At 34.8% G+C, this 16555-nt stretch overlaps 1 protein-coding gene across 1 annotated transcript; it reads right to left on the bottom strand.

Annotated features, from left to right (window-relative positions):
- Nucleotides 1–433: 433 nt before the first annotated feature.
- LUM (lumican) lies at nucleotides 434–11546 on the bottom strand. Its single transcript, XM_053977781.1, has 3 exons — nucleotides 11309–11546; nucleotides 7331–8227; nucleotides 434–1501 (listed from the first exon to the last, which is right to left on the bottom strand). Exons 2-3 carry the CDS (start codon nucleotides 8205–8207, stop codon nucleotides 1347–1349), a joined length of 1032 nt encoding a protein of 343 aa, XP_053833756.1. The 5' UTR covers nucleotides 8208–8227; nucleotides 11309–11546; the 3' UTR covers nucleotides 434–1346.
- Nucleotides 11547–16555: the final 5009 nt, after the last annotated feature.

Genomic DNA, 16555 nt, shown 5'->3' on the forward strand with positions numbered 1-16555 from the left:
TGGGGTTTTTTTCAGAGGTGATAGTTTCTGCTTTTGCTATAGAAACTAGCAAAGTTTCTGTTTGAGTGTTTAATAGTCTAGTATTTGAAAAGAAAACAGTACCCATGGGATGATCTGGACTTGCAAGCAAGCCACTTACAGCTCTCAGTTACTAACACATTTATTTTACAGTGTTCCAAGATGCTGACAATATTTGGACTATTTAGTCCTGGGTGGAACATACTACCATGTCTTTACCATGTGTAGCTGCATTTTACTCACCACCTGTGGTTTCTGAGAGATTTCACTGTTCTTTTGACAACACTGAAACATTAATTTGCACGTTTTCATAGTGCCATAATTCCCATACTGCAAACTTCATAAGGTATCTATTTATTGGCCAACACAAGTGTAGTAGTGCATGTTAAATTATGTATACAAACATATTGAAATGTCAAAGTAGAGAAAACAGTTTATTTAACCTTACAATAAATTTTAATATTAATAGAATAGCTTAGATTGTCTTGTCCTAACCTGGTTTTTTTTTGGTTTTTTTTTTTTTTTTTTTTTTCATTTTATAAAAGAAAGAAACATAGTTGTCAACTATATGGACAAAAGGACACTATTTGATATGTTTTATTTTCTACAGTCTGGTTAAAAATAGCATGCAAGTAATTGAATAAAAATATTTGTATATATGATTTATTTTGAAATAACAATTATACCAGCAATGAATAAAAAAATTTATCATGACAGTTAAATGAAAGTATGACAAAAAGAAGAGTAAACAATTATTTAACCTGAATATTTTTTTCCTTGTTATCTTTCATGTATTCCATTAATATAACAATGTCATAAGCTCTGAACACATATTTTCACAAATTTTAAATTGTTCGTATATTGTTAAATCAATTTTTCCTTTGCAATGGGTAACAATATATAAAAGGCAGGATTATTAGGAAAGTTGGACAGGAATCTTGTATGGACACACGCCAGCCCATACTGCTCACTATAACTCACAATGAATCCCACCTAACTTCCCTGTGAGTCTGGAACCTGCTGGCATGTATTGCATGCATGAATATAGATTTTTATGAAGTTGAATCTCTTTCATCAACTCATATAGCCAGATAAAGACATATTTTGCATCAGATTTGGTAATTCTTGTGCTTTCTAAATAGAACCATTTGTAAAAATATGCACACGTTCCCTTAAGTTTGCCAAGTCCTTGCTAAATATTAACAAACAGAATGGATAATATGCAGATTGACACTTGCTTTAAGGCATATCCTAATTTTAAAGCACTACCATGGTGTGTTATTCCTGCAGTTACTGCCCCTGGAAGGAACTGGATGATCACAGGTATCTCACTCCAGTGAAATCTCAGCGGCCACCCGAAGGCAGTTGTACATCTCCTGTGGCAGGTCAGCCCGAGTGAGGTTGTTTCCATCCAGGCGCAGATGTGTGATCCTGGAATAGGTCGTCGGTCCAACTACCTTACAGAAGCTGCTCAGTGGGAACTCTGAAGCAAAGAGAACAGAAATAAGAGGAAAACATGAATAATTAGGACAAATAGGACAAAACCATTATTTTTCTGCTTTTTTTTTTTTTTTTTTTGATTTAAGTTGAAAATTGTGACCTTAATTCATTTTACTGTTTTCAATATTTTGCATTTACACTGATGAGAATCAATGTAAATTTATTGGAACTTGAGGGGCTTGTGCTGGGAGAGGCTCTTTCTGTTGGTTGTGAGAGGTTCAGAATTTCAAGACTGAGTTTTTCAAATGCCATTTTCTTCCAGTACACATTTGACTTTTAGACTTCAGATTTCATATAGACGTCAAATCTGGCATATAGATAAAAGGAAAAATCACTCTTTTTAAAAAAACTAGAGATGCAGAGGGATGAATCAGTCAGTTTGTGTACATTACAATGGAAGGGTAAAACTGTTTCATAAGATATTGAAGGAAGTAAAAAATTTCTGGAGAAATTGAAACCATGATACAGCTTTACTCTAAAGTGCAGGCAGTCCAATGGGTGTCTGTGTATTTTGTATGCATTTTATTTTACCTGTTTCAGAATGAAATTTGGGTCTAGGGTTGGAGAAGAGTTTTACATTTAAACTGTGCAGTTGAACCTTTTCACATCAGAATTAGGTGAGTCTGAATGCAAAAATTACTTATCAAATATATATATTTATTGTAATTTATATATCATGTTATATATGGTCTCTATTCAGTTGAGGTATTATTTGGTTCTCATAACACCAGATAGATCTTGAATGGAAATTTGTCTTGTGTCCTATGATCAGTATGAACTGTAAGCTAGAAATTACATGAATCACTGAAATTCTCTGCTCAATATGAAGAGCACACACACTGTTCTGTATTATAGAACTCTTTCATGCAGAGAAGATCTATCCTCAGGAGAGAATGTATGTGAATATATTTGATGTCCCCTGCATACCACATTGTGTAATTTTGCAAAGAGGGTCTTCATTCCCTGTTTCCTTTGTCAGACAGAGGATTAGTCTATTGAAAAGCTCCATAACTACTAAAGAAACAGTCTGAGAGACTTGCTCTTCTTCAGAACACTGACATCAGATGAATTCACACAGAAAATACTTTAAAAGGTTAAAGGGACTCCTTAAATGAACCCATGAATCTCATAATTTCTGAGACATCAGGTTAGTATTATCAAAATCAAATGACATTTGATTTACCTTTCATAAGTCACCTTATGTGTCTTTTCTATGTGGCTGCTTAACTCATCTAAGAAAGTATGATCAAATTGTAGTACTAAGGGAAGTGGAGGAAGTACCTTTCATACCTTCTCATTAACTTTTGGATTAACATCCTTCTAACTGGATTCTTCCAGGACTTGCATTACAATAATTTTCTATCACTAATGAAACATGGCTTTTGTAAACTAAGTATAAATGTACAGGCAGCTCTTAAGAGCATAGGTAATAAGAGCATAGGTAATTTTTTGGACAGAGATATGATGTTAAGAATGGGTAAAGACTCAGGTACCTGCCACAAAGTAAGTTGTTTTGAGTAGGGGTTAAGGAAATATAATTTAAAAGTCAGATCTTGATCTCCAATTTCATTAAAGCAAATCAAAGCAATTTCCTAGATTTTGTGTAGTGTGCAGCCTACTTTTGGAAGGGTGTGAGATGAATGGCATCCTTTGGGCAGTCCATGTTGTAATATAGTAAAATTTTAATACTTCATACCAAATCTAATGCCCTTCTGGCTCAGAATGTACCAGCAGAAACAAACTAATGATTCTTGTTAATTAAGATCATATGATCTGAGAGATGTTTATAGGATTATGTCTGTGTGGAATTTTGCTGAATAAAACCATAAATTCCTGAGATTTAACTCATTTTCTTGGGCTATAGGCTATATCATTGACTATTTAGTTTCAATTTTCTTCAGATAATTTGGGTTTAATTTGTAAAGTTTAAAATAAAGCTGAATTCTAATATTGATTTTTTCCATCTTCTTGACATTCAGGAATGACATGGTAAGTATATTTTTGCTGACGACAAACACTTAAAAACTTCATAAATATAATTTTAGGGTTTTTTCCCATATTGTTACTTTTGAGCATAAATGCTAACATTTGGTTGCAAAAGAAGGTATGCTTACAGAAGCTGGAGAGATGGTTAACTACTCAAAAGGACATAAACTTCATACACATAAACCACAAAATTTAATTGCAATAACAAAATTCTGATCTGTTCTGACTGTTTATGAGGCTAAAACTACTTGGGAAATGGATGGAGAACTTGTCCTCCCAGAAGTTAAATGAACTCAGTCATGGACTTCATTGGGATTTTGTTCCAATATTTGGTCCGCATCATCTGAATGTGGATATCAATTTTTTTATACTCTTTATATAATTTTCAGTTGTTAAAAGCATATTAAAAAAAAAAGTTTCATTTTAGTTGCAGTCTCTACTAGCAGAAAATAAGACCAGTGGTTCTTATGAGTGCGCTGGATGAGCTGTTATCTGTATAATCTGTATGGGGAATTGCAATCCTTTAGACTGAAGTACAATGGCATCAAATATCTCAGTAGTTTACTTCCTCTTTTGTTACACTTATTAATGTTTCAGCTGAAAAAATGTCTTCCTGAATTTATGAAATTCATATTCAGCAACAGTGTACCTGGATTTTTTTCCTATATATTTTCCCAACACAGAATTCCTGCATAAGCCAGACACTGAGAGAATAAGAAGTATTGGTTGAAAATTGGATTTTCATCTAAGAGTACAGTGGGCAATCCTAACAGGATCTGAAGTTACACTGTCATTATTGTTGGTTTGTTGTCCACTAATCACACGAGACACATTTTTAGATAGGCCATGTTAAAAAAATCCTTTGGGAATTGTTGGAGTGAGCCGGATAAAAGACAATAAAGCACTTCTACAATTTGATAAATAGTCTCTTAACTGTCCTCTGGAACATTTTCATACTTCCCCTTTCATACTCCATTGATGTAGAGTATCCCCATTATTTCCTGGGGTTTCATGTGGAAGCAACAATTTTCTTCTTAATCCCTTATAAGTACAGATGAAATATGGAGAAGGCCATCTTTGGACCCTTTTCTTGTTTCACTGAACCTCTTTGATTACTGAAATTTTTTTTCCATCCTGCAGAGTTTCTTTTTGCCTTGAGGAGCCTGTAACATAAGTCTCTGTGTGTGTGTTTGTGTGTGTTTGTGCACATGCATATGTGTGCTTATATAATAATAATGTCATCTTAAAGACATTTCAATTTAGAAACTACAGTTTAGGTTTGAGCTATGGAGAAAGCAAAAGCTTTTCTAAATCCTCCATGGTCCTATTCTAGCTTGGAGATCCAATGAGCACCAAGTACAGTAGATAAAACTGTAGATTTGACACCTACAATCAATATAATGGATTTATTATGTGCTTCAATTTATTAGAAATCAGAGGAGTTACTCTGAATCTGATTTCTTAAGAGTTTGCTATCTGCTTCACCCATTGCTTCTTGCAACACAGAGGGAAACAACACATACTAAGGCAAAACCAATTCTAATACATATTTTGATGAGCTTATTCATCAGTTCTTGTTCAAAAAAGTCACTCAAATAAGGGTATTTCTCAAACAAATTATTTCTTATGAATGACAATGCACAATGATTGTAGCAAGTCCATGGTGAAACTCATGGACAGTAATTTAGAGAAATATTCTTTCCAGTAATATCAACAAAGTTGGAACCATATTATTCTTTCTTAGACAAATATAAATGTTAACTGCAAGCTTTAAGGTACCTGAGAAAAAGGGAGACATAGCAATTTAAGAACTATGGAAAAATATCTTTATGTTAGTTCTCAGTATAATGAAAACTTCAAACTAAGCAAGCACAAACTGAAAGATTATACCTTTTGTGTATCTGGGGACAAATTATCATTACTCCTTAGACAGAAGTCTCTCACTGCATATGTGTGCCATAGGCCAGTGCATGGAACAGAAGCTGGCCTAGTTTACTTTCATAAATCACTGGTAAATCATAACAATTTATTAAACAAAGGAACTGGTTGTTGGTTTGAGTTTTAAATAATCACAGATCAATCAACTCAATTTCCCAAAAGACTAAGCACTCATAGCTGTAAGTCAGGTGTCATGAATGGTGAAATCCAAAGGCTTTGTTTGCCCTATATTAAGGATTATTTCTAATTAATTTTTATCCCACATTGTCAATCAGCATCTTAGGGAACTATATATTGTGCCTGTAAAATTAGATAGCTGAGAAATTGATTCTTGAAGTCTGCTAGAATTTATGATAAGGGAAAAAACCCAGTAAATCATAATTCTGGTGCATCAGTCCATAGGGTAGCAATGATAGTGTAGCAGTAGCTGGTGAGCATCCACTCCCCACACCATGCCCCTGAAAATGCAGCTTGCCCTGAAAAGCTAAAATTGTTGTCATTGTCCCTGACTCTGATGTCCTTGGAAAAGTGAACACCAGCCAAGTTTGGTACCTGGTTAACTTGCAGAAAGCTCAGATCATTCTAAGCAGGGAAAAGTGCTTATATCACATGAGAAATTAAAAATCATAATTTTTAGCTGTTTTAGGAGTGGCAGAGTATCTGGTAGAGTTCCACAGGTTGCTGTATGCCTTAGGTGGGAACTATTAACTCACTGTTTTCCCTCATGAAAACAAGAAACTAAGATGCACTAGAAAAAAAAAAAAAAGCCACTGAGAAAAATGAAACATAGTAAATACAAAACATGTAAAAATATCTTGCCCTCGGTCTGGCAAGATCTCCACTAAAAATACTTGGTTTTAAAGTCTACATCTTCATGGAGTTAGCTATGTATGGAGTAGCTAACACTGATACTCTTAATCCTTGATGGATACAAGCAGACAAACAGAAGGGAGGATTTTGTGGTTTACTTTATATCAACAAGCAAGATGATATAAATCTTCCTGATAAACCACAGTCATATTTGGAACATCTCCCTCTCCATCAGGGACTACACTGACAGAGGTGCAGCTGGAGAACTTCTGGCATGGTGGTGAGGCCTCTCCAGCTCTGCAACACCTCCTTGTCAACCGAGGAATGGGACAGCCTTGTGAGAGCCCTGTCTCTGCAGAAACCTTCATGGTCTGATGAAAGTTGTGGCATTTCTTGACTTCAGAAGGAACATTTTTCAGATTGTAAGAGAATGGAGACAAACTTGCCTGATCGTATGATGTGCGAAACAGGAATGAAAAGAAAGAACAGGGGCAGCTCTTTGGATTTCAAGAGAGATTTGGAGGGATGCTGCATGAAGCAAGGGAGGAAAGAAACAAATGCAGTTACTTTGATGTATCTTTTTCACTGCATCTTGTGCCTGCTATCTTATGAATTTGTTGTTTTCTCCCTTTCTCCTCCCTCCAGCATTTTGATTAGCAGCTCCTGAAAGGTTATCACAGTCATATCCTCACCTGACATCTCTCTCTTTTTGTCAGCTTAAGAATTTTGAACATCTTTTTGCACTGATCAAACTTTTCAATTTTTTTCCTGAATTGTATAAGACAACTCCATTGGCGTCTATGTAGTTACTCCAATTTACACAAGACGAGAGTCTGAGGAAAAAATCCACATCAGTATGAAAGCATAAATTTCTCATTTTAAGGATATATTGACTGTATTCAGTAAATATCTGTCTTTTAACATGGATGTGGACAACTATTAGGTAAATGTTAGCATGCTAACAGTCTAACCAGTACTATTTTTTAAGACTGGTTGGTGTGTTATTTCAGATACTTGCATTGACCATCAGTATCTAGTCTGTGATAAAGATTAATGAATATGTGTAAATTTAACTTACTGTTAATTTTGTTGACTTGGAGGTAGAAGTTTTCCAGGTTCTCACTGACAATTGGAATGCTCTTCAGCTGATTGAAGGAGAGATCCAACTCAACTAGTGATGTGATGTTGAAGACATTACCTGGTATTCCAGAATCTGTTAATTTATTGTGGGATAAACGTAAATATTGCAGGGCTTTAAAACCTTGGAAGTACTCATCGGGAACGTTGGAAATCTGATTATTATCAAAATACAGCATGAGCAAGGAGTGAGGCAGTCCTGTCGGTAGCTTTGTAAGTTGATTGAAGCTTAAGTCAAGATACAAAAGTGAATTCAGGCCTTTAAAAGCCCCAGAAATGGAATCTGCTTTCAGCTGGTTGTTCTGGAGGTGAATGACAGTCAGATTCATCAACCCCTCAAATGCACCAGGATTGACTTTTGTGATCTTGTTGTGACTTAATTGCAGGTCATCTAGAGTTTTGGGAAGTGGTCCAACAGCTTCAGTCAAATTGTTGTAGTTAATGTGAAGTTTCTTCAGGTTCTTTAGTTTAGAGAAGACTCTTCCCTTAATTTTTGAATTTTCCAAATGGTTGTGATCCAGGATCAGCCACTGTAGGTCTGTTACATTGTCAAATGTGTTCTCTTCAATTCCCTCAATCATATTGTTTCGAAGATAAAGGTATTTTATTCCACTTGGTACAATTGGAATGGTTTTCAGCTTAAGATTGTCACAATACATGGCAGTAGGGTAGCTTAAAGGACAATTACATTCTGGGGCACAGACTGCTGCGGATGGCCCAAAAGGATCATAACCATAATCATCTCCAGGACCGTAGTCATACTGGCAAAAACTGCCACCAATCAACAGCAGAAAGACAGCTAGAGATTTTAAAGTCATCTTTCTAATGTGTCTTGTCCCTGTATGGTGAAAGGGAATAAACAGGATATAGCATTATTTTTTTATCTCTCTCAGCAATATTTGAAATTTTACCGCATAAAGATTCTATTTAAAAACTAATTACAGTTCCTATTTAAAGTTTTTAATGAAGAAAAAAATATTGGGTTGTTAGTATTACATTGTTAATACTATATTACTGCCCCTGTCTTGTATAATCTTCCTTTGCAATGCAAAATTGCTGGCCATTTTGCTGTTGTAAGTAAAACTTTTTTTCATATCTTTCCGCCTTCATTGACTAAGTCACAAGAAAGATGATGAAGTACAAGATTTTTAAACTTGCCACAGAAGTTTTCCGTTTTGATGAAGGCCACATTCAGAGATAGTGCCACCATTTAAATTCTACCAAGCATTCCTAATGTGCTGAATTTTCTCATTTCTAAACATGTGGCTATTTGACTTAAGTTTGAAAGAGACAGGGAAGTTAAAACTGAGGGTAATGCTCTCATACATAGTGTGTTGTTAAGATGTGTTGTTGTGATGCACTAAAGGGAATTTCCTACAATGTGTGTAGCTTGAAAGGTCTTTTTCTCATGGATTATGTTCTGTAAAGCATGGTCCACTAAGTTTCAAGCAAACAAATAGGAATATAAAGCATATTATCTTTAACATGCCAAACAACCAGTATTGCATATGTGTGCAGTGGATCTGAAATGACTGAATCTGACAGTGGACCTGAAATGACTGAATTTCAGATAGTGAAAATGTTCTTGCAAATTCTTTATACAACAAAGGTCTTGGTTACATTTTATGCCCATTCTAAATTAATTGAACAATAAAACACTGGCTTTGCATAGTTAGTTTTTCAGTTCACATACAGCAAAAGGACATTCGGTGTCTTTGGAGATGTTTGTGATTCAGTATATGTCGGGTGACTTAACTCTTTAAGGCCATAGCTTTGTCATCAGGTACTCCACAAGATGCCAATTAATCTGGGAAGGCTAGTACCTTGTTTATACCTCTTACTGGCTAGATAGATGTTCTGCTGGAAAAGTAAGTCTAGAATCAATAAAGTCAGTGAGCTTACTTTGATTTTCAGTAGTAAAAGACAAGGCTACAAGTACTCAACTACTGTTCAGAGACTGAGAGGATTAAGAAAATCCTTAAAACCTTTTTTTTTTCTTAAGGAATTTCAGAAAGTATTTGAAGCCTGTAAACAGACCACAAAACATTGATCTCAGATCTGGGCAATCTTCCAGCAGAGTAAGTTAGTCTTGGTATTGGAATTGTTACACAGAGGACTTAAAGTGCAGGGCCATAGCTACAAAATTTTCCCTAATTCTAAATGTCTTTGCTTCTATTGACTTCTTAAAAGCCACATCATATTCTAGTGAGATAACAATCTCATTTAAAGCATCTCTAGGCAGGGCCTATTGATCTTGTTCAGTACAGTACAAAGAATTTTTTTAAAATGTTCTTATGTTACTTCCACTCAACAACTCATAAAGTCCCATTGCTAGATATTAAGTTGCTGTCCCCTGAAAAAGGAATCTGATTGCATATCATCTCAATGGCATTGGTCCCATCACATTTACCTAATTACAAACCCCAGGATAATCATTGAAATAGTAGTTGTCAGTGTAATTTTCTTTCATGTCTTTCATTACTGCATGAGAACAGGCAACATGAACATGAGCTCGACCTTTAGACCCCTGCTGGTATAAATAAGTACAGCTCATCTGAAAGCAAAGACTGAAGTAAGACAATTCATCTCAACATCCAGTCCTATTTAGGTACTAAACATTACAGAAAGGAAATCAAGTACTTCTGTATTCAAAGTATAAAAAGAGGGTAATGAATTCCTTGGACTACATTCTTTGGCCTTACAACATTTTTTACACACCTCCTTAATTTTATAGTTTTAGAATAACATAGACATTTTAAATTCAAATTCTATTTTTCTTCTAGTTTCAAATCATATCTGTAATGCTAAGTTTCATTATTGATATCATAGTCTTACAGTCCTTTAAATAGAGTACAAAATTTCACTGCTCTGCAGAACCCTAGAAGTAACTAAAAATGTTACATAGCAAGTGCTTTGAATTAATTTATCAAAATGTTTTAGAATTTATGTGACAATTCTGTAGTTAAGGGGCATATGGGCATGTGTGTAACATAAAATTGCAAAGTAAATAGGAAATTTATTTAACTTGTTTTATTAATGCATTTCTCATTCAGGTATCTGAATGTTTCATTGTCTGAAGTGTAAAAGGTTAATAGATCATGCTTGTTTTTTGCACTGAACTACATAAATCCAAAATATGAAATCAGAATACATTCTTTGATGTTTATCTTACAACATAAACATGCTTTAATTAATTGCCTGTGCCTGTTCTAAGGAGTTGTGTTGCAAAATACCTGTGAAAATATTTGTGAAGTTGCTCAGGCAACTTGCCAAAACATACTAAATGGTAAATCCATGATTTTGGGAAAATGCTTGCTGCATTAGTGTAGAAATATTATTCAAACTATGTTTGACCTTGTCTATATTTCCTTATTAATTTATTGTGAAACAAAAGAAATATAAAATTGTCAATCAACTTTAATTCTGTAGCTTAACTTATACAGTTTGCAAAAGACTGTAATTTTAAAAGTTTCACTAGTGTATTTAAAATGTGCTTTAAAACTGATTAGAAATTTTAAAAAATACCTAGTGTTTCTCATTGTTTATGTGATTAATTATTTAAATATCAGGATACGTTGTCTTTTTCTAGAATGAAGCAAAATGATTTAGCAAATGGGGTTTACGAAGCTCTCACTATTATGAATGAAAAAAGTAAACAGTGAGTACTCTTACAAATGTCTTTGTACTGTATGTCAACTCTTATTCCGATGTAGAACAAAACAGACTGTAAAAAATTGCAACACTGATGTACAAAATCTGTGAAGCTGTTTGAAGGAAACTGAGATAGTGAATCGACAGTGAAACTGTTGATTTGTGCTCAATTTACAAATTGGCAAACTTATCCTGTCATATTTTCGTTCCCATTGCAGCTACATTTAAACAGCTGAACATTACGGTTAAAGCATGCAGCAGCACTTACCTTACTGCCTTCAAGCTGCTTTCCTTAATTCCCAGAGCAGATGCAATAAGAGGCTGTATCGACCAATATATGCTCTAAACAGTGTCAGGAGGTAAAAGTCTGCCAGATCCTCTGTGTTACAAGAGGGAAAAAAAAAAAGCCCTAGTCACGCTGTTCTCTAAAGCTGCTATGTCATCATGGTGATCTTGTGGTGTGGCATGTACAAAAATGCAGCTCTCTAATGAAGTGCAGGTGGATACCATATTTTGTACAAGGACAACCCATCTGTTCCTCCTGTGGGATCAGAGAATGATATTTCACAAACCTGAGAAAGTTAAAAAGCCATAGGTTTATACAAGATTTTTTTTTTTTTGTATTTCAGAGGGAAAATATGTTATGTTGTAAAAAGAATTGCAAACAGGCTTTTGTTTTCCAACTTATTTTATACTGCTAGACATGAACTAACACACAGCACTCAGACCTCAATGCTGCTGTTCTTCTTCAGCCAAGTGACTCATTCATTTTTCTGCCTTTTTCTTTAACTGTCTTATGACCACAGTAAAATATGTTTAATGAAAACTTTAGCCTAAGAATCAGATTCAAAATTATCTTTGAATCATACCCTTTTCCACATTGCATACTGAGTTCAAAGATTACAGACTTGAGTCCAAAGATTCTTCTGCAAATCATTGGAATTGATTTGGTCTGGAGATTTTTGGTGGTTGAATGTATGTTTGTTTAATGAAAACACATCCCAGGAATGGGTTTTGAGCAGTTACTGTAAACTCACTCCATACATTCGTTCATTTTGCACTTACAGTTTTCTCCTGCTTTTTCAAAATCTGGAACTACTCAGCTTTATGTTGTCTGTTTCTTATTCCATGGATGTAGTTCAAGAATGCATCTTAAGGCTTGGATGAGATGTTACTTTCACCAGGCAATGTTGAAAAATAATATTAAGAAAGTAACAGTTTAAAGTAGATCTTAATGCTTCCATAAGAACTTTCCCTTATCTCTAAATGGAGGATGCCTTCCTTTTTATGAGAAACATCTTTTTTTTTATAGATTTGTGTAGGGACAACTGTCAAATGTGCATATAGAAAGCATGCACAAGCCATTTTAAAATGTCTTGTGTGTTTAATTGCATTTGACTGTAATTGTTGGGGGAGAAATTCAGGGATTTTGTCCATTTTCAACTTATTATCTTTATGAAAAGATGTAGTACAGAATGTGTCTGGGCTGGACAACCCTATCAGTTTCCTGAAGAGGAGCTTCTCCCAAAATTTGCTGCTGATGCATCTCAGTCTCCAGAGCAGTGAAGGCTACTGGGAGCAGGGAAAAGCCATTGCCCTTCACCAAGAACAGGAAAGACAACAAACACTTAAAGAGCTCTGTGCTTCTGCAATGCCCCAATTTGCAAACAATTAGCTCCACATAGTGCAATGTTATGCTTTTGGAGTTCTGACATGGTGCCTGTCTCCCTGGTGTGGGAGAACCATTTACACTCTGGGAAACACGTTGGTGACGGATCGTTACTGCATTACTGCTTGAATGGTGCCAGGAAGTGAATGTGAAGCAGTGGGATTACACTAGTGAATTAATCTAAGTGAAAAACTGCATGGTATCAGCACTAGAAATGTACAAGTGGACAAAGCTGCTGTTGTTCTGCATGTAGACAAATGGAGACCAGATGGAGTTTCTCATGCACAGAATGATATTTATCTGAAAACTACTTCATTAGCTTTAGTTGACCAAAGAAACCTCAGCTGTGACTTGACTGCAAATGTAACAACAAGCAGCACTCAGCAAGAGATCAGTTGGAATAAAAAAATATTTTTCATGCAGAAAGAGATAACCTTTAAGATAATATCAAGATTTGCTCTATGGAAGAATATATAACAAGGTGAGCAATGAAGCATAATATTTGTAAAGAGAATTTAAAAATCACAGGAAAGGCATTAATTGTGCTTTCTCTGACTATAGATTTGTTTTGAAGGACAAGCCCAACATTATGATAAATTAATGTATATTTTGAACCCTCAGTAATAGGTGTAGTTTTGCATTTGCAGTACAAATAGAATTGAACATTGGCTGCAAGTACAGGATAATCCAGGCTTATTATGCTTTTGGCACAGTTGTATTTATGAACCAGCTTTTTCTGTATATCAAGTATACATCCTTTTTCTCATTCTGATAACAGAAATACAAAACATGCATATCTTTTTAGCTTAAAAATCTTATTAAGCAAACATGATATTTTGAAATTAACATGGTAAAAGCTTGGGTCACATAAAGTTCAGCTGACACTTGTTCATTCATATAGTTCCTGTCTTGCTGACTGTTTTAAATTAGCTATGTAAATTGCACAGTCAAGATGAAGAATCACATGCCTTCTGACGTTAAGATAAAAAACAATAGATTTTCCTCCCTTTTTAATAAGATTTTTTTCTGTCTCTCCAATCTGTTATTTAATACTGCCCTTTGGCATAATTTTTATGCTTTTCCTAATCTTACTGTTCTAATTCATGAAGCTATCACCTCATAAGCCTGTTTGGGAGAGCAGGTAGGTACTACAACTCAGCAAAGGAAGGTATTGCTTCTTCTGCAACAGAGGGTGGGACTGAGGTTCCGTGATTTCTTTATTTCTGGTCCTATTTTGTATTCTGTGCAGTAGTTCTTTTGTTAGCTCTCAGAAGTCGTTAAACAGCACGTGAATGAAGTCTAGCTAATTTCCAATGAATACACAAAATAATATGTAAATTCACCTATGTCATCTAAGTTGTAAACTGGTTATGAATATGCTTCACACTGATGATGTCAGGCCATATTAATATTTCACCTTTACAACCACTGTGCTGCAGTTTTTCTTTAAAATTCATTTTCTTTTGTACCTTAATTATTCATCTTTCTTTGATGGGAAATATGATCAAAACCTATTATAATCTAATTTTCTTTGTCTTGTGATATATGAATAGAAATATTTCTTTTATGTGATAAAAGCCCCTTTGTGTTTTTGGTTTTTTTTTTTTTTAATTTATATTTTCATGGCTGGAGATGGCCAAGTCTAATGGGTTGTAATGAAAGAATCTGAAAGCAGAGCTCACTGAAAGTCAATTTGCACTGGCTGAGACCTGGCCATGCACTCAAATATTCTTGAGTTACAGTGTCACCATTTTGTTTCTACACTGATCAGTGATATCCTCTCTTTTTCTCTTGTAAAACTGCCTTCTTTATAGCTTCTTTGCACTTCTGCATAAATGGAAGTACCTCCGAATCTATTTGGATTTAATACCCTTTTCCCCAAAAGACTTAGGTTACCAAAACTTAATAGATACTATCAAAACCAACTCCTGCTTTGTTTTCATCTTAAACCTGTGCACACATCTGGTACACAGAACCATGAGAATTGGGTACCCAGTATCAGGAGTAGAGTATTTTTGCCATAAGAATATATAGCTCCAGAAAAATTCCTTGTGGAACTTTTCACACTGCCACAGGAAATGAGCAATGAGGTTTTCTCTCTGATCACTCAGAATTTAAATTAAATATTACTCTCAAGATGAAATGAAGGTTGGCTCATTTTATTTGGCTACCTGCAGCAGGGGTTAAGAAACCTCCATTAAGGGAAAAAGCTGTTCCATGGACACCATGCAGCAAGCCACTTAATTATAAAGAGGCAACATAATGTTCATATATGATGTTTTCTATGTCTCTAAGCAGTGAATATACAGCATGTTAGCCAATATATAGTGAATAAACAAAAATATGATATTGGCACAAATCTCCAGGAACAATTAGTTAAGTATTTCTGTAGAATTCTGCAGCATTTTGAAAATATTACTGAAAGCTGACTCATATTTAATGAGTTCCACTAAAAACAATTCAGTTCCAGATTCTGGAGGCTGTAGGTGCTTATTTTTTCATCTGAAAACTTCCATTCCTCCTAATTGAAATTTTATTTTTTTCAGCCTCTACACTGGACTTACATGTTAAATGGAAAGTGTTAGAGCACATACTATAAGCATTACAAAATTTGTGGTGATCCAAATCCTTCTTTTCCTTTCTCCTAAAAAGGAAATACCAGCTATGGAAACTTACAAAAATGGTAACAGTGTTACAACCTATTAGCAGACCGCAACAGATATTTTAGTTAGCACGAATCTTTGTTTTTGTCCTTCCGAAAGACTGCTCGCTGTTTTGCTTCAAACTTGACAGTGTCTATATTCTAGTACTGTTGTCCTCCTCTCCGTTGCTTTTCAGACTGTTTTTGATTTGATTCAAATAGTCAACAACAAAATTTCTTTGAGTTGATCCAAAGTCTGATCAAAGCTTTTTTTTTTTTTTAATTAGGACTAAACATGAAGGCAAGAGTCTGTTTTTAAACCAGACTCCTTAATATATCCTGTAGGTTTTGTCATAACATTTAATATCTGCTGATCCATGTATAATAGAAAATTAGGTGGCCTTGGAGCATGAGACAATTCAAATGATTCCTAATGTAAAGAATCCAAGAGTATCTCAAGGAGCTGTTGAATTTGTGGGTACATTGTGGTTGCATGTAAAAATTATAGCAGCATCTCTGTATTTCTATATTGTAAACAGTACAGATAATTTATGGAAGAGTTGGACTTGGCCAACTTGGTTAGTTCACCACCTATTATTTGTATATGCTAATGTTGTACCAACATAGACTTGCTTTGAAAATCATTGGATACTTAGCAGCATCTAAGCATTATCAATGTCAGTTTGCAATCAGATCACTACAGCTTAAGGTCAGAAGAGATGTTAAATCATCTGGATTCTGTACAACAAGAATATAGCATTTGGACTTCTGCTAGTTTATGTGACCTTGGAGTTAAACAGATCCACTAAGTCATAATTCATCTTTGCCATGACAGTGGGACAGATTGGGAGCCACTTAATATGCAGCTTTCAAAAATACTGCCCATTGTCATTTCTAAAATGAGGCACCTTGGACAAATCTATAGCAACTACAGAAGATGCTTTTACCAAGTTTAAAACCTCAGCAGCAAGTAAAGTTTGAAAGATAATATCTATTATATCATTGGCTACCTATTAGTATCTATTTTGACATTAGCTGTCACTTAGTTCATTACCCCCTGAATGCTGTGTGAGATTTTTACATTATTTTCCCTAGGACTGGTGGCAGATTAATAGCCTTGAGGTAGAGACAGCATTTACCTATTTAAAATCCATGAACACATCAGTGTTCTGGTATTCCCAGGTTCATGAAAATGGACTGTGAAT

Source organism: Vidua macroura, chromosome 5 (assembly GCF_024509145.1).
Source record: "Vidua macroura isolate BioBank_ID:100142 chromosome 5, ASM2450914v1, whole genome shotgun sequence".
NCBI lineage: Eukaryota > Metazoa > Chordata > Aves > Passeriformes > Viduidae > Vidua > Vidua macroura.